Source organism: Parasteatoda tepidariorum, chromosome X1 (assembly GCF_043381705.1).
Source record: "Parasteatoda tepidariorum isolate YZ-2023 chromosome X1, CAS_Ptep_4.0, whole genome shotgun sequence".
Taxonomy (NCBI): domain Eukaryota; kingdom Metazoa; phylum Arthropoda; class Arachnida; order Araneae; family Theridiidae; genus Parasteatoda; species Parasteatoda tepidariorum.
In genome coordinates, this window is record NC_092214.1 from 49074903 (window position 1) to 49094671 (window position 19769).

Sequence of the window (19769 nt, forward strand, 5' to 3'; positions counted from 1 at the left end):
TTAAATTTAAAAAATCAAATCAAAATTTTACTGAACAATGTTGTCAAAATAAAAAGTCAAAATTGTCAAGCTGTCTAAATTAGGGAAATAAGTGTGCTTTATTACATACTCGAATTTCTTTTAGTAGTTCCAGAAAATTATGAACACCTACCTTGAAAAAATTCTGCGTACGCCACTGTCACTGAGACAATAAATGTATCGAATTCGACTGTTTATGATCATTTGAAAAGCCTAACGTTTAATCTCAAAGCTCAAGAAATGAGTCCTAAATGTTTCTGAGGAAAGAGATTTGTGCCGTTGCGTTAACGTCTCGAATGTCACAAAAATTATCCAATTTTGAAGAGTATTATCACTAGTGACGAGAAATGGATTGTCAATCTTTCGATCCCTACAATTTTTTTTGGGATGATAAAACCTTTACTTCAAATAAAGAGGTCAGAAATTACTTGAATCAGTTTTCTTTCCGGCTAAGATAAGAAATTTTATGCGCGTGGAATCACCTTAATGATGGCAAGATGTATTAGTCCAGAATGGGCAATGAATGATTCAATAAAACATTTATTCACTTTAAGAAAATCAAATTTCATTTTCATTAAAAAAAAAATAATAATAATAATTATTTTCCGATCAACCCAATAAATAAATTAAAATTTTAGTTAAGGGAAATCAGTCTTAACATAATCAATTTGTCAAAATATTTTTAAAAATAGCAATGTTTAAAAAAATTGAAGATTTCCTTCCTGGTTTTTACTCCTGAAAAATTATCGATTACTTAATTTTTTAAATTGATTGAATGTTCCCTGGAAAAATGGAGACATTAAAAAAATGTCTTTTTGAATTTCTTACAGGAAGGTGTATAAATTTAAACGGCAATTGGGGCAAGTGGATGAAATTAGTTACGAGGGTTGCTATTTATATTTCTGGCATGGCAACAGTAAGTGTTGCTAGGCGACCGCAGACGATTTTTATCGAAGGTTTGATATTTTTAAACATAAATTCAGCAGACGATTTACCATTATAGCTTCATTTGTGTTGTTGACAGTAAATTGAAAAGTTCTTCTCTTTCAAAAAATGGAATTGAATCGTGAACATTTTCGTGCCATTATTTTTCATAACTTTCGACGTGGATTGTCAAGACAAGAGTGCTTCGATGAACTTAATTCTTTATTCAGCGATAAAGCGCCATCCTACAGCACTGTAAAAAATTGGTATAACGAATTTAATCGTGGTCGATGTTCGATCCAGGACGAATCCCGTGCAGGTCGTCCAAAATCCGTTGTTGTGCCAGAAAAGATCGATGCTGTGCGTGAACTGATAAAGCAAGATCGTCATGTGACATACCGTGAGATAGAGGCGTCTTTGGACATTAGTATGACTAGCATCAATAAAATATTGCATGAACATTTGAGCGTAAAAAAAATTTGTTCGCGTTGGATCCCGCATAATCTGACAAACGCTCAAAAAAAGGCTCGTGTCGATTGGTGCAAGGAAATGTTGGAAAAATACGTTCAAGGTACATCAAAGGCTGTGTATAACATCTACACAGGTGACGAATCATGGATCTATGCATATGAGCCGGAAACAAAACAGCAATCAACTGTATGGGTCTTCCAAGACGAGGCAAAACCAACAAAAGTTGTTCGAGGAAGAAGCACATCGAAACAAATGATTGCCTGTTTCTTCGGCATTAACGGTCATGTGGCAACAGTGGCGTTAGAGCAACGCAGGACGGTCAATTCTGAATGGTACACGACCATTTGTTTGCCAGAAGTCATCGGAGAAATTCGAAAAAAGCAGAAGAACAGGCGAATCATTCTTCATCATGACAATGCGAGCTCTCACACATCGACTCAAACAAAGGCATTTCTGACGGAGCGAAAGATCGAACTGATGGGTCATCCGCCGTACAGCCCTGATTTGGCACCCAATGACTTCTTCTTATTCCCACACATCAAAAATAAATTACGTGGACAACGATTTTCGACCCCCGAAGAAGCGGTTGATGCATTCAAAACGCATGTTTTGGAGTTACCTCAATCGGACTGGAAAAAGTGCTTTGAAAATTGGTTCAAACGCATGCAAAAGTGTATTGATCATCATGGAGAATATTTTGAAAAACAATAAAACCAATTTCGATCCTACATATTTGTTATTTCATTATTAGGCCAGAAATATAAATAGCAACCCTCGTACAACTTATGACGGGAAAAAAAGTATGGTCAAAACAATGAGAATATGGTGACATTTACCGTGTTTCTGACTCTATGGGAATATCAAAATGCTCCGTAGTTTTTACCAAAGCTCTTTGGTAATGATTTTGGTGAAATTAAAAATAAAATATGGTTTTATAATATGTGATAAAATTTGGTAAATATGGAAAAATTTGGTAATTTTGTCAACCTTAGAGCATGGTATAGAAATCACTTATTTAATTAAATTTACTTTTCAGTTTTGTACTTTTTACTAAATGTGTGGTTATAAGAACTATAATTTTAAAAAAAATAGAATTTTCGGTAAACCGTTGCATTATAAACGAAGAAATTGCCTAATGAATTGTTTAATACCGTATATTTTGGTTTTAGTAACCAATATTTTATTTTTTCAACAAAAGATGTCAATATCATACCATACGGTAATTTTACCAGATTTTTTTCTCTGTGTAAATAAATAGATACACAGCAAAAGTTAGCATTTGCTGCACTGAATTACTGACTTTGAGAGAAAAAATAATTCATAACGAATACGATTTTTTAAAAAAAATTTCTTTTTATGCTTCTAATATAAATTTGTAAAATTATTCCACTGAAATTTAATCTGTAAAAGAAAAGAAGATTTTGTTATGAAAAGAAAAACAATGATAGTTCAGTTCATTTCAATTCATCACAATTTTTATTTATTTATAAATCAAACGTAGATTGTACCATTAGACAGTTAAGGACTTAATACTCAAGTACAACATATGCTTAATTTTTAATTCTTACGAAATAGTTTGCTGCAAAGAAATGTGTAGTAATCTGGTAGAATCTTTTAAATAACGGAAATGTAATATTTTGTTTTTTAGTTAAGTCTATTATTACAATATTTTAATTATATTTTTTATTTCACTTGTTATGGTTTTGTAAGCAGTTCGGTGACATGCACGATTGATGCACACATTTTTTACGCGGTTATTTTTCTTTCTGCTCTAATTTTCTTTTTTCTCCATTTTCTTTCTTTTTTCTTTCTTTTTTCTATTTCCTTTCTTCTCTGTTTTTCTTTCTTCTCTATTTTCTTTTTTCTTTCTTCTTTATTTTCTTTCTTTTTTTCTATTTTTTTTTCTTCTTCTCAAGATTTTTCTTCTCTATTTTCTTTCTTTTTTCTATTTTTCTTTCTTCTTTTTTAACTTATTTATAAAGGTTGCAGAGGATAAAAGATGATAATAGCGTATTTTTTCTTAGTACATAAAGGAAATTGCGATTTGATTTAAATATTTTAGCCTCTCTCTATTTTTTCTTGTTTTTAAATATTTATTTTTATATTGCTTGGCGTGCTTTTTTAATCTTTTTAAACTAAAAAATAAATATTTTTTTATTTCCTAATAGTTACTACCTATAGCAATCATTATAAAGCACTTAGAGTAAAAAAATATTTAATAGTTAATCATAAAATGCTTATGTATTTTATTTCGCTTAGTAAAACAGAAGTTAAAAAAATTCGAAGTAAGTTTAATTTTAAGTTTTTAATTATTATTATTTGTTTTTTTTATTAATTAATTTCGTATTAATTATTTGTTTCGATAAATTATGAAGTTTATAGACAAAAGTTAACGGAAAATTGAACTAAACAATTTTTATTATACTTTAAAGACTCATAAGTTTTATGTTCTTATTTGAAAATATCATGTCACGCAAATGGTTATATTTTCAGCATTTAACACAATTTGGAAAAGTTTTGGGTTAGTACAAATTTAATGATACTAATTTTTAAGAAGTGATATGTAATTTATATGTTTAAATTATCTTTATCAATAAAATATTATCTTTACGACTGAATTCATCTTAAAAATGCGTGTTTGGGTTTGAAAATAATTTCATTTGCATTTTTTCGGAATGCAATTTTGTTTTTCAGTTTTTGTGTAGATGTTCCATAACTATTCTTTTACGAGCTTGAACGATTTCAGTTAATTACAGGTCCTTTTTTGCTTTTTAAAATCTTTGCTTTTCTGTTCTTCCCTGCTGTTTAGATTTTTATAAACATAATATACGCTCCAAAGATATTGATAAAACATTATTATGATTTTTCTTTTAAAAAATAATAAATGACATTTCTAGACTTATCTGATAATTTTTTTTAGAAATTCACTATTATTTTTTAAAGGAATATGCACTTCAAAAACTAAGGCAACTTGCATGAAAATCCTTTGCTGTGACGTCACTCATCATGCACCTATGGTTGAAATTATTCTTAAAATAAAATACAAAACTTTGAAATAATTTTTTCGTGAAATATTATTAAAATCTAATTTATGGAATTTACTTTACTTTACGCAATTAAATATATTGTTATTATGAATATGAAACTAAAATAATTTTGTTGATTGATGCAGTAAATTAGAAACCATATTAGTATAAGCATCAACTAATGAAAATTTGATTCAAGTTAAATTCAAAACCATTCCTGTTGGATCATATGATGCATATATATTTTTTGCATACGACTACTAATATATACTGTATACGACTTTTTGTATACGACGACGACTTGTGTTTACGACTACTAATGCTCAACTCCGTAGCCTTGTAATTTTGAACCAATCCAGAAGACAAGGAAACTCCTGGATCAGTACCCCCAGAGGTATTGATTTTTTATGGGAACAGGGAGGACATTGCGATTCGACAGATTTAACGTGCACCAGTCACCATTTACAACACGGGGAGTCTTCGGTCAGCGGAGATCGAACCCACGAACTCTTGGACATGGGCCGAGTGCCTTACAAACCAGGCTCTGCTAATCAAGTTTATCAAATCAAAACTCAAATAGTAAAGTCCAGTATTTGCTACCACTGCAAATGTTCAAGAAAAATCTTCTGACCAAATAGAAGTTGGCCTACATGTTTTCATCAAGCTATTAAATTAAATTAAATAAAATTTGTTTAGATTATCTACTAAAGGCAGTACTTATAGACTAAAATGTGTCGCATTATTATTTATATGTTTTTTATAAGTGAAAAATAAATATAAATAATTGATTATAAATAATTAATAATTAATTAATTATAAATAATTAATAATTAATTAATTATAAATAATTAATAATTATTTTTAATAATTATTTTTTCCAATCCAGTGGCGGTTAATGACCCGCTCTCCCGTTTGGCATTTTCTTAAATAAAAAAAAATAATAAGAATTGATTCTTGTTCGATTGAATTCTTATTTTGTCCAGGTAACAAATTTAAAAAGAAATAAAAGCTTGCATAATAATTGCAACCATCCACAGCTGGAAGAAAAATCTCCAAACAAAGAACGAGTCGTCATAGGCCGCTGGATTGCAAATTAGCGTCCTGTGTCATGGGGCTAATATAGTCAATTAGATTTTTTTTTGAAGTTTACAAAAAAAGTATACTTCCAAATTAGCTCATGTTTGATTCAAAATGAAGATACCGCTTCAAATCTCAATAAAAAAAAATACTAGATATACTAAAATAAGGATTATAGTGCTTTTTTGCGAATCCTCAGAAAGTGGTCACACTACACCTCTTTTATAACTACAAATAAAGCTATTTTAAATTTAAGAGAGTGGACTCAAATGCTGGCACTATATATATGTTTATGAAGGTGTAGTTAAGTGTATGTTATGAAGTGTAGAGTGCAATAAAGTGTTTAATAATTTTTCTTAATTGTATTTTACTTTTTTTACACTGACTAAAAGTTATTTCTTTTGCTCTAGAGAAGGCTCGTTATCTGCAACCTCTGACCCTGGATGTTGCAGAGCAATTGTTTTTATTGCCCATGGGTATGGAGAACACTGTCTTCTGTATTGTCAATTGGCTCGACTATTAGCTTTTAACCGCTACTTCGTAATGACCCATGACCATGGTAAAAGAATTTATTATTTAATGCATGCATATTTTAATGCATGTTTGTGTTAATTCTAGAATGTATTTTTTTACAGCATAGAAATTATATTACGTTTGTGTAATGTCTTCTTCGACTTCAAAATATAATTACTCATTCCCGGTTGTTGTTGCTACTCATAATTTAAAAAGCTTTGTTGTGGAACACCATTCATCTAAAATGAAAGATTAAGGTACTCATTTCAATTCTTAGAATGGAATGCTAAAGGCACCTATGTTTAGGAAATTATTTAACCATCCGCGGAAGAACACCATCCGTTTAATAAAAAAAGTCACTTTACTCATTTTAATTCTTAGAATGGAATGCTATGAGTACTAATATTTGGAAATTTTTTTTTCATACTGTAGAACACCATTTGTCAAATAGGAAAAGCCACCATGCTCATTTTAATTCTTAGAATGGAATGCTAAAAGTACCTATGATTAGTAAATTGTTTCCAAAAATGTGACATCACAAAATACTTAAAGAATCACATTCCTAACAAATAGTTGTGACTTACTAGTACGCTGCGTGTTACAGTAAAAATCTTGGCTGTGGGTACCTTATCCAGTTATACTTTGCGAGAATTGAATAAACACGTACTTTTTTGATAATTTGTTCAGAAATATTTTATTTAGTGATGCATTAAGATTTAAGCTTTTCGATACGATGCAAAATATATTATATGCCTGCATTTTTATCTAAAATTATTTTAAAAGTTCCAAAACTCAGAATTATTTGATAGTATTTTATTATTATCATATGTTCAAATTATTCTGAACAGTGGTACAGTTTTATTTTCAGTTGGAAGGTATCACAGACATATGCAACGAGTACTTTTGTTGTGACTACGATCAGCAAACACTTAAAAGAAAGCAAAAAGAAAGAAAATTAAATAGTTGTAAAATGATAAAAACATGAAAAAGTAAAAAAGCAGAAACAATAAAATATATTTAACCAAGTTAAACATTGCAAATTATCATAAATTACTTGCATACGATTATATTATTATATGACCAGAATGACCTTTCCAGCTACTTAATTTCTTCAACAGAGGGCAGCACTAGAAATATTAACAGTCTTTTTGTTTGAATTAAATAAATAATTTATCCATCGTTTTTGTGAAACAAATTACGTCAGCCAGCGCCATGAATAAAATAAAATATATCTTGTATTCATTAATAATTTATTTTGTTTTTCTGGAGCTAATAAGTTATATTTATATATTTCAAACACAGAAAAGGAAATAGAATATGTTTTAGACAATATGATTAATCTAATTTTAAAAAACATTCAACGACATCTGTTGAGGCCTTTACTAAAATAAGATTAAAGAAATTTATTTAAAACTTATTTTTAAACTTTTATTTATTTAAGAATCTTCTATAATTTTTCAAATTATATAAGAAAATTTTTTTTTCTTATAAAATATTATCAGAAATATATTATCATTTTTTTAAAAATAGCGTAACAGAAGAAATTTAATTACATACAATACAAAATAAATAAATAAATAAATAAATAAAATAAATAAATAAATGCTGTAAATAGCTAAACATTTTAAAGATTATCTAATCATTGTCCTAAGCAAATATTATTTAAAAGATAATTACAGAAAATATTAAATATTTTAGTTTCTCTCACATAACACATGATAAACTTGGAATGTGACTCACACACTTTAATTTCTTTTAAATTTTTTCATTCCGCTTAAAAATTTCAATTTCTTTTAATTTCTTCGAAAGTTAAGTACAAAAATCAGCATGTAAACATTCACTTTGCTCCATACTATAGTGTTTCAAATATTTGTTAGGAAAGCACGAATATTTCTTGCTAATAACACATTGCTTTGCCATTCAGTCTATCGTGAGTGAGATTGCTTTTACCCATGAGAGTTTGTCCCGGACAAGCCATTTTATTTTCACTACTCTCATGGAGAAATTATTTACTGAAAATAAAATCTATTAAAGGAACACTAGAGACAAGATAGCTTGAAACAAAGTAATAAATTTGATAAAAATTCATCAAAAATTCTTTTATGCAAAAATCGGTCACTAAGCTCGACAATTTACAGACAGATCCTAAATGTAAGATTCAAAACGAGAAATTTAACAATAAAGGAGTGTTTCCTTACATTTTGCAAAGTAACTTATTACAGAAAAAAAGCAAATATTTTTATAAGACAGAAAAAAAGAAAGAAAAATTGCCAAGAATTTGAATTTATTGACAGATTCTAAAAATAAGATGCCAAAATAGGAGATTTTATGTTGGCCTGGTTTAAAACTATAGCAAAACCTTGCATTGAACGGGTAATAAAGATAGAAGTTGAGCATTATATAGGTTTTTATCGAAGAATCAATTCAACTAACTTCAATCAATTTTATTCATATGTATAAGATGTTTGATGTTGTATAAGATGTAGTCGTTCCCCATGGCGGGAGGATAATTAAAGAGTCTAATTAAAAACATAAATTAACTATAAATTTTTCGATTTTTTGATCACCTACTGATTGTTGTTAATATGCTGTAGCGAGATGCAATAGTTATGGATTGTATGCTAAATAGGAAATTAATAGTAAATTGTATATTTTTTAATGTTTAATTAGTAAATTTTAAACAGCGTTTTAATAATTTTCAGTAGTGGCAACAACCTCCCTTTTGTTCGTTACTCTTTCGAAGGGAAAGAGGTTTGACCCAGTCTTCATTGTTTCAAAGATAGCTTTTTTCTGAAATTTTTTATTTTTTATTTTGCAAGTTATAATGATGTAAAAAGGTTTATTTTTTTTTAAATATTTTTCTCAAAACATTCAATGTTTTTTATAAGTCTACCCAAACAAATTGACTTATCAGTTAGGATGGTAAAAAAATGAAGAATTTTTTCTTTTTTTTCTTATAGTTGGTCATGGCAATAGTGATGGAGCTAGAGCTCAAATTGACACCTTTCAAAAGTATGTAGACGATGTGTTTTTTCACATAGAACGAGTAAAGATACGATTTCCGGATTTGCCTGTTTACATTTGTGGTCACTCTATGGTAATTATATAGTGAAGTGCTCAAAATTAAAAAAAAGCGAACACCTTAATAACTTTCGTTTTAGCGATTAGATTTTTACGTGTCTACACAATCTTAAGAGGACTCTGTATCACGGGCAAAACACTTCATAGCAATTTTTTTTTGTCAACTACATAGATAATTAAAAATTTGATTACTGAAAAAATTAGTTCAAATAAGCCAACTATGAATTTTTAAATGCTGTTTTTTTTTTCTTTTTTTTTTTCCCGCAAAATATTAATCAGACAGAAAAAGTATCCTCTGAATAAATTTTTTTTGGTTTCAACCCTCTAAATATGGGAAGTAAAGCTCTGAATATATATATATATATATATATATACATATATAAACTAAACTCAGCGGCACGACAGCCCTGGAGGGCCAAGGCCTTCTGTGCCCATCTCAATTTTCTTCACCTTGGGCTCTGGGGTGCAGGAGCAGATGTTCCGGTCAGGTGGTCAGCCGAACGCGGAACCCCCAGTGATGGAACCAATGAGTTCCCAAGCATGCTTGGTACTCATTTATCGACCCACTGAAGGGATGAAAGGCTGAGTCAACCTTGCCCGGCTGAGGATCGAACCAGGGACCTGTGGCACGACAGCGCGAAGCGCTACAGCACAGCCACCGGGCGCCTTGTGTAACATACTCAGTACCCAATAAGCGAACCCGGATTGTGAGCGCAGNATATATATATAAAATGTAAAAATTTGCATAGCTTATAAATAAAAATTTTTTGACCATTGCAAAAAATAGTCAAAATAATAAATATTAATAAAGATGTATCTTTCACATCAATCTACCTTTCAATAAACGAGATTTAGATTTGCTTGAAAAATTATTTATTTCTTGAAACAATTCCAGCGACATGGTGAAATGCATAAAAATTGAAATTATCATTAATTAGCTTAAACTTTTTTTACATACAATTATCTTTGAATAAACAAATTTTATAATTGTGTGAAATTTTTTATTATCTTAAACAATTCGAGAGATATGGTGAAATACTCAAAAACTGGACTCTGAGGGTTTTTGATTCCAACGATTTTACAAGCACGTACATCGCATGTACTAGATGGGTCTTAAGCGAGTCGAGGATCAAATCCCGGTCCGATTCCCTAACTGCTGGGCTACCACGGCCCTCACTAAGGAAGACTTTAGAATTTAGTAGTTAAGTAATAATTAAAGTATATAGAGTTTTCTTAAAATTTAACCTACTTCTCCAATACTTTAAAGCATATTGCCTATTTAATAAATCTTATAGACAAATGATTTAATTGCTATTTTGTGGAGGTGAGTAAAAGAAATCGCTTTGAAACTTTTAAAAATAAGATTGATACTTTAAAAGGTAAAATTTACTATCACTAAGAAAAATTACCTCCAATAACCGTACAAATTGGCAGGTATGTTTGAGGGTTAATAATTCAAATCCGATGAAAAAAGAAATGCATGGTTATTTTGGGTTTATGTTTTTGTGTCTGATTTCGTAATTTAAAATATCAACTACAAAAATTTCAGGTTAAATTTTTGAATCATTAAAATTGCATCAACAATAAAAATCTGGTCAAAAATAATGGAAGTTCTAGTTTTTTAATTTTGTGCACTATCCATTAGATTTTTCAATGTTAAAAAGTATGTTCGTGAAATATTATTTTAACTACTCTTCAATTTTTCAAACTTACCTTTAATGCATGCATTTTTAATATATGTATTTTTAATATAAGTAAGAGAGGGTTAGAGTGAACAAATAGAATATTTCTGTTAATTTTTAATCAAAATTCTTTATAAATTTACGCAGATTGCCAAATTTGTGTTACAATTGCATATCTAATGACAAGACAAAATACTACTCACATGTCCATAAATTAAGGATAATTCAAAAATTGAGCTCCCAAGTAAATATTTCAGTTATCGAATTATCACACACATCTCCAAGAATAATATGAAAATTACAAAAAGCTACCAGATGAGGCCGATAGTACCTCACAATGACGAGAGCGTAAGAGAGGGGTATACAAGAAATGGTGCCAGAGAAGTAAAATTGTTCATAAGTGTTCAGTAAGCCGCTCAGTGGATTAACTAAATAGTTTTGACACAGCGGAAGCAAGTGGAGGTTTTTTAACGTGGTAGAATTATCAGCCGACTGTAATGTGGGAGTACTCAGATGGAAATATCCGAGAAACTTAGAAGTACATGAAGATTTGCCTCCAAGCTCTGGCAACTGTTTTAAAATGATGGAAATGTCAGTAGACGTTACAGTACAGGTCACACATACCCGAAAGCTTAATGAATACTGATATTTGGCAGTAACTTCCAAACGAAGCGGACGGAGCACAGCATCCGACTTGTCTCGTCATCTATCTGCAGCTGCGGGTACCACAGTTTCAAAGAAAATTGTGTTCAGACGTTTGGGAAATATTGGTCCATATGCTCACTGGCTGATAGATGTGTTCCACTCACGGCAACTTACTGTCACCAGCGATTAGTCTGGAGTAGAAAACTTGCATTGCGGACATTGTCACAGTGGGCTTGTATAATGTTTTCCGACAAGTCTAGGTTTAAGTAGCAGTCTGATTCACGTCAGACTTTTATATAGAGAGTGCAAGGTACCCATTGCCATCAACACAACATCATTGAACAGCATCTTTATGGTGGTTCAGGATTGCTGGTTTGAGGAGGAAGGAGGAATTATACTGCGCTCCAGAACAGATCTACATGTTCAATTGGAAACAAGACTGGCCAAATATACCGTGACTTTATTCTGGAACAACATGTACGTTTGTTTAGGATGCCATGGGGCTCATGGAAGGAGTTTATGGAGGAGAACGTCCGTCCTCAAAGAGCAAATATCTTAGGCAAATGCCTTCAATCTGAGGATATGACCCGTATGGAAAGGCCAGCATTTTGACCCGTTTTAAATCCGATAGGGCATGTGTGGTACATGCTTGGCCGACGAGTTGCAACCCATTATAACCAGCTCTTCATGTGTACCGGAACTTCGGAAAGCGTTGCTTGCAGAGTGTAGTAAGCTTCCCTGAGATCATGCCTATAATCTGATACTCAATTTGCTGCGGATTGAGTTTAATAGCTTGGGAAACATACAACGCCTTAACCACCATACCATCCACGTAATATTAAGTTTTTAGAAATAATATATTTTTTATAATTACTCCAGGGGGAATCGCAGTTTTAATAAATCGTATCATACATACACCGTATTTTTGTTCTTTATCTTTTGCTTAATAAATGAGCTTTATGAAAAAGTCATGTTTGATTTGTGTCTGAACAATTATTTGCCGGAACCCGCATTAACCTTAATGTATGGGCATAAGTGTGGATTGGTACTCAGAAAATAAATAAAAAAAAAGGTTTATATGGTGGAAAAGTAAGTTCTTAATATGCTTTTTATTTGTGAATTTAAACTATTTTTACTCAATATTTTCAATAATCGAAGGTATTATGTTACATATGAAAATGCTTATTAAAACTTTTATAGTCATTACAATTTGTTTTTCTTTAATTTAGAAATAATGAGTTTCTACGAAGAATTTTTCGACACAGCTAGTCAGGACGCATAGTGGTAGGATTAGTGTGGACATCTCAATATTAAAAGGGGTCTCACGGTTCTTAGAAAAATTTTATAGTGGTAGTATAATCACGTTAATACTAGCAAGAATTTCCTTTTTAAGGTACCATTTTAACATTTTAAGGCTTGGCAAGCCTGAATTTTGATACAGATATATTTTAGTCATCAAATTTATTAATACTCAAGGTTTGTTTTTCAATCATTAATACCATTAGATTGTTTTAAGACAGCATCCTTATTTATTTTTATGTGAAAATGATGTTTACAAGCTCATCCCTTATTAGGGTATTTATTTTATAAATTAGATCATTTTCAAAAAGTATTTAATTTATTTATTGTTTTAATTTTTTTTTACTTCATTCATAGTATTATATTAATTCTTATTTTGAGGAATATTTATGAAAAAAAATGCTGATTAAGGGCATTTTAAGGGTCTTTGCCTTGTAAATGCAAAATTTAGATTTCTCATGAAATATTTTTGCAGCAGTTGTGAAATGTGACCTATCGACATTCTATTACTTATGTTTTTCCGCTAAAAATTAAAAAAAATGTGCAACAAATTAAACAACATTTTCGGAGCAATTTCTAATTAATAGCAAAATTATTATTTTAAAATTTTGAAGAAAAAAAAATTAAAAATTGTACAAGTTATGAGCATTTTAAATAGTTCTTTCATACTACGCATGGGCTGAAAAAATTTTTTTTTCTTCATAATTTCATAATGAATCTTATTTGATAACTAATGAAAAAAGTTTCATTTGAATATCTTGAAAGTTTAAAAAGCTTCAAATAACATCTTCTTGCTAAGAGAAGAGTAGATTGAAAGTAGTTATATATATATATATATATATATATTTTACATCTTCGCGATTTTTGTTAACTGTTTTATTATTGTACTTCTAAACCTAAACCGTGTTTTAATTCACGCCGGTAAGTTTGACATTTTTCTTTTATTTCATGAGTTTTTACTACATAAGGTTTTTTACGATATCGACACATNTATATATATATTACAATTGAATAAAATTGAAACTTACACATAACATTGCTTGTCGTCTTTAAATACTCTATACATTTTCAATACGATTTGAAAAAAACAATGTTTTTTTATTTTAATCTGAAAACCTTGTAATAATTGTTTCCCCTTATTTATTTTATTGCTGCTTTATCAATTTGCATTATGTTAACGATGACATATTTTTAAATAAAAAAAACTAAATTGAAAGAAAATCTTTTTTTAAAATATGAGTTTCAATCAAGATAACAAATTGTTTGACCAGAAGTAAACAAAAAGTGCAATTTAAATATTCACCCTGTTTTCTGAGCAAGAATATAACTTGTTATATTCTTTAATATCGGAAGATATCACGTACATTTATGGCGTGTCCATTGGGACTTTCGTTCTCTCAGTTTGCTAAAATTCAATTGATAGGTGGTGATCAAATCTGAGAATGTAATTTTTTTTCCATCTCAAATTACTTATTTCTTTCGAAATTTGGCTCGAATGAGACCACCAGCGTGTACCATTCAGTCCAATGCCAGGTATTTATAATCGAATAAGTACATCGATCTGTGAGGTTCTGTTTCAATTTAGATTCTAAAATAAATATTTTTCGCTTTAAAATTTACGTTAAGTTTCATTTATCAGGCTAGTTTATCACCGGAAAACACAAATAATATTTTAAATGACTTTAAATGCTTCAAAAGCTAGAAAGTTTTTAATCTATTGAATGCATAAATAAGTTGACCAGTTTCATTTTACTTATCAAACAAGAGCAGACTTTAAATGCTTCTAAGACTTGACAATTTTATCTATTAAATGCAAAAATTAAGTTGACCCGTTTCACTGACTTATCTAGCAAAATCAGACTTTAAATGTTTCAAATATTTGAAAATTTTTTTTCTTCTATTGAATGCATAATTGAGTCGATCAGCTTTACTTTACTTATCTAACAAAGATCATCATGTGATCTCATTAGTTTCTGTTTGTAAACATAACTTAAAAGTGACCTAAGATTTCTCACCAATATGTTTCAAATTCCAAGGGTAATTTTAGTTTTTTTTCTTCCTCTTCCAGGGTGGCACTATTGCGATTTTAGCTGCATTGCGAAGTCCAAATTATTTCGATGGATTGATATTGATTGCCCCTGCTGTCAAAACTAATCCTGCACTAACCACTCCTTTTAGGGTATGAACAAGTTTCGTGCACTCTACAAACATAATTTAATATTAAAATGTGATATATTGTTGTATGAACATAAAATTGCAGTAACAACTTTCATGAAATGTAGCATAACATAAAGTTAAGATTGAAAGAAAATATTTTTATTACTGCATTATTATCTCCGTGCAATAATTAAATATCAGTAATGTATTATTGTTTTGCATTAAAAAAAATGTAAATTTTCGAAATTTAGTTTATTGATTTCGGATAATAATTTCTCTCCTGTATGTCTTGTGAGGAATTTTACTTTGAGCAAAAAAAGCATGATTGTGGAATCATGTAAATTTACTAATTTTATTATGCCCTAAACCTCGAGTAAAGTACCGTTGTAAAAATATCGTATGGTAAAAATTTATTATGGTTAAAGTCACCAAAAGAACCACATGAAGGAAAAAACCGAGTGAACAAATATCTTCATGATGAGTGCAATATTATTACATAAATTATTTTACTCTGCCACTTGTCTTTGCAAGTTCTTGTCTTTCGCGTATAATTTCAGTCTGAACCTTTAAATATCTAGGGGAGAGTGGGGTCAATTGTAACAGGGTACGATTGTAACAGAGCAAAAATTTCGAGTGTCGATTTCTAGATTTGGTTCCTAGGTGGCGCACAAGGTGTATTTAATAAATCTACATGTACACCCCTGCTGGCAACCATTTTTATGTACTTTTGAAAGAGTTACATCACAAAAGATATTTTCACGCTACGTAAGTACTTTTTTTGGTATTAGAATATTATATTGTAACAAAGTAATTTTGTTTAAACAAATAAAAATTATTAACCGAATATGTAAGTGGACACCTTAATTAACATTTAAAAAAAAAAAGATTAGTTTTGTTAATTAACTAGCATTGTTTTTAACAAATGAAGCTGAAATGGCGTCTTGGGGACAATTGTAACAATAAGTAAAGGGACGATTGTAACAGCTGAAAATAAATAATCTTATGTTTACAAACCATTACTTAACTCTTTAAGAACCACCAATAGTTTCCTATATCATTTATATTATGTTGCATGTGCATTATTTTATTTGTCACCTTTCACAGCATAAATTAAAATTTTTAACCCCTTAAAGTTAAAAGTTTAACCCTTTAGGTCTCTGCTCATTATTATTTTTACTCCTAAAATATCACTACTATTTTGATCAATAAAAAAATATATCACAACTATGATAATATGATAATTAACTATGTTTTAGTTGAATTTATGAACTGTTACAATTGACCCCGTAAGTGGGGACAATTGTAAAAAGTGCACGACTGTCAGAAATTGTTAATAACTAATATAGTAACATTTAAAATAAGGTATTTTTTTTTCTGGTATAGGATAGTCTACTTTACTCGTCTGTCAATTAATACTAATAATATATTGGATTTTTTGTTAGTTAAAAATAGTTAAGTAAAAAATGTTACAATTGACCCCACTCTCCCCTACTGAAAAATATCAGGTGTCTTAAAACTGGACGAAGATTTGAAGAATTAATTGATGAAAAGAAGAAAAAAAAATTAAAGAACTAGAAATGTATGTTTTGCTGTATTCTGTTTAGGAAACTAGTTTATTTTTTCTCGCCAGTTACTAAGTTCGTAAGAGGTGGGTGGCTTTGATAAGAGAAAAAGCTAGAAAACAAGGTTTTAAAATTGCCACCAGCGCAGCAAGTTGAGGACTATATAAAAAAAGTTTAAATATAAAAACCATTATAAGACACAAAATAAACCACAAACATTTCAGTCCGACATCCAGGGGAAAACATAGCCTTATGGTTTTTTCAGGCAGCAGCGCCATCTATTGATGAACTTTTAACTAAATTTAAATTTCTTGAAAAAACTTGGTTATTTACTTAGATCTCGGTTATTTTTGAGAAAACCTGAATAAACCAAAGTTATGCGTAAAAAAATAGGGGTGAATTCTATGTATTTATATTTCTTTTGTTTATTCTTATTAATAACATTTGAAAATGCATTTTCTTAGGTAAATCTGGTTAAATACTTACGTGTTATCTTCCCTCGATTTCCTGTGGCGTCTCTGGATTTGAATCTCTTAAGCAGGTGTCCAGAGAGGGTTAAGGAAATGAAAGATGATCCGTATAGATATAAAGGATACTGTAAAGCTGGATTTGGTGCTTCCTTAATTGAAGCAATGGAGGTAAGTTGGCGAATGAAATTTCTTGTTAAAAAATTAATAAGTTGGCGAATGAAATTTCTTGTTAAAAAATTAGCAAAATAGTTTGACGAATTCTTATAAGTCAGTAATTTTAAAACTGTTATAATTATCTTTTAAACTGATTTTAATAATATAAATCTTCAATGGGATCATGTCAATTTTATGGGATCAGTACTTACAGCAGAAGTTTGCTTGAAAAAGTTGTAAGTCAAAAAGTTTAGCACGTTTTAAAAGATCGTAATCTCAAGGGTCATTTATTATTGAAGTCTTTGTCATTCATTATAATTTGTCTCAATCATAATAGGTGTGAGAAATTTAACGGTTAGTGTTTTTCTGAATGAGAGTAATTCTGGAAAAATACACATTTTGACGTCTTTGAAAACTTTTAGAAACAATATACAGATTTACATTACAATGCAAATTTCTCATACCGATTTATAAATATTAACTTACATCGAGTGCTTATTTTTTAAAACAGCAAATATTTTTAGAACTACCATAATTAAAAAAAATAAAGGTTCAAAATTATTCAGCTTGTAAATATTAATAAAAAATAAAAATAATATCATTTGAAAATATGCAGGATGTAAAAACTTAATCAGATGTAAAAACTTAATCTGATATGTATATTTGTTCAAAACTTCCGTAATCAATGGTGCTTTTACAAATGTAAAATAGGTATTACCCACCTATATACAGGTATATAATTAGGTAGGCAATGGTTATTTCGCAGCATTTTATTTCATAGTATGCTAATTCATAAATTGCACAGGTCGTTTCAAATTATTTGCCTCCTCTTAGTTCTATTAATTTAAAACCTATTATCAAAGCATTATCACTTTTTCATTCATTTTAGGAAATTGAAGAAAAGGTGTCTAACTTATCTGTTCCTTTCATATTATTACAAGGAGAATATGACAAAATCTGCATCCCAGAAGGAGCAGCGTTCTTGAATAAGAATGCAGAATCTATTGACAAAACTTTAAAGGTTTATTTGAATTTTAATTTCATCATTAATTACTAATTATTTATGTTTAAAGTTTAAGACAAAACATAAATAGAAAAAATTAAAAAAATAAACATAGTACTAGAAACCAATGTTTGTTACTTTAAACAGACGTGGTTTTTTTATGTTTGTTAATTTAATAAGATTGATTTTTTATTAACCTTAAATAAGTTATAAATTAATAAATTAAAATAATAAAAATTAATGCAATAAGACCTAACTACCCGTGGTCTTCCTATAGTCGATCAATACGTTCCATATACTTCAAAAGTGTGTAACAAAATTGAAAATCTTAGAGATTCTATTTCTTCGATGTTTTTTCGAAACTTAATACTGCTGAAAGTTATATCTGATACTATTGAGTCGATTTTTACTGAAGTTGTAGTTGAGTTGTGTTTTGTCAAGTGAACTGTGGAATACGGTTCAATTAGTTTATCCGTGCCATCTATCACCAGAGACGGGAAAAAGTAGACTTGTTTGTGTTCAGCAGCTCTGTGAAGCTGCTATCTTTGCTTGGATGACTGTTTCTTTTCCCAATTGCCCAGAGTCATTAATTTAAGAGTGCAGGAGGCTAGATATCTCTCGTGTTGAAGGAATGGAGGACATATTGTGATGTAAACGCTTGAATTCGAACTTCGCATCTCCGAACGAGCTACTTACACTATTTTCAAAGTATACTTCGTTTCATTTTCTTATTTCCTTATAATGGTTTATTCTTTATAAAGGTTTTGGAGTTTCAAACCGAAATTTTTGTGAATGAATTGTCAGATTTGAGCCACATGCCTCGACTGTTTGTGCTCTTTTGTCTTTTTCTATGTCATGAATTTTCAATCTTTTTATCACTAATCTTCTTAGCTTAAGTTATTAAGCATATGACACACTCCAATTTTTACGAGTCTGTTTTGTTCACGCTATCCACGAGCTTTTTACTTAGGAAACAGTAAGAGTCGTACTCTATCAGAAAAATTGATTCAACTTTTAACCATAATATATATACACGAAACCAAAGTAAGTAATCAAGTCTAGTAATCAAGTTTAAGAAGTACAATTATTATGATTTAACTTAGCGTAAAATTAAGGTTACTAAAAGTTTGAACGCTGTTATGGTTACAAAATGCCGAGCAGTGTAATTTGCTCCATTGCATGTGGCAAGGGTTTCGTTGAAAGGTTACGTCAAAATCTGACTTCCTAGAAAAGCAACAATTTGATTTCAACATAAAAAAAAGTTTTATTAGTTCAGTTATATAATAGTAAGAAAAAAGAATAAAAGTTTAAACATCCTTTTTAGCGCAATAAAAGTTAAAACTTCTTTTTAGCGCACTGCGAAAAAAAAATACAGTCAAAACTAACGGAATATGGTAAAAAGTACCATGTTTTTGGCTCTATAGGAAAATCACAAATGATAATTTTTACCGAAGCTCTTTGGTAATGATTTTGGTAAAATTAGAAATACAATATGGTTTTATATATGATAAAATCTGATAATTTTAACATGATATTTTAGAGCATGCATTGCATGATAACCTTTTATTCGGTTGAATTCAGTTATGTATTTTTTTACTATATGTGTATTAATAAGAACAAAAATTTTGAATGCCAGAATTTCTTTTAAACCGTTACCATGTGAATGGAAAAATTACCAAACGAATAGT

At 29.7% G+C, this 19769-nt stretch overlaps 1 protein-coding gene across 2 annotated transcripts in view; it reads left to right on the top strand.

Annotated features, from left to right (window-relative positions):
- LOC107456098 (monoglyceride lipase) overlaps positions 1–19769 on the top strand; it is a 77862-nt gene that overhangs the window by 9240 nt on the left and 48853 nt on the right. For both annotated transcript variants that reach the window (XM_071187562.1, XM_071187561.1), the window contains exons 2-6: positions 5927–6075; positions 8990–9126; positions 14805–14915; positions 16920–17093; positions 17968–18099. In XM_071187562.1, the coding sequence (XP_071043663.1) occupies positions 5927–6075; positions 8990–9126; positions 14805–14915; positions 16920–17093; positions 17968–18099 (703 nt within the window). The remainder of the gene's footprint in view (positions 1–5926; positions 6076–8989; positions 9127–14804; positions 14916–16919; positions 17094–17967; positions 18100–19769) is intronic.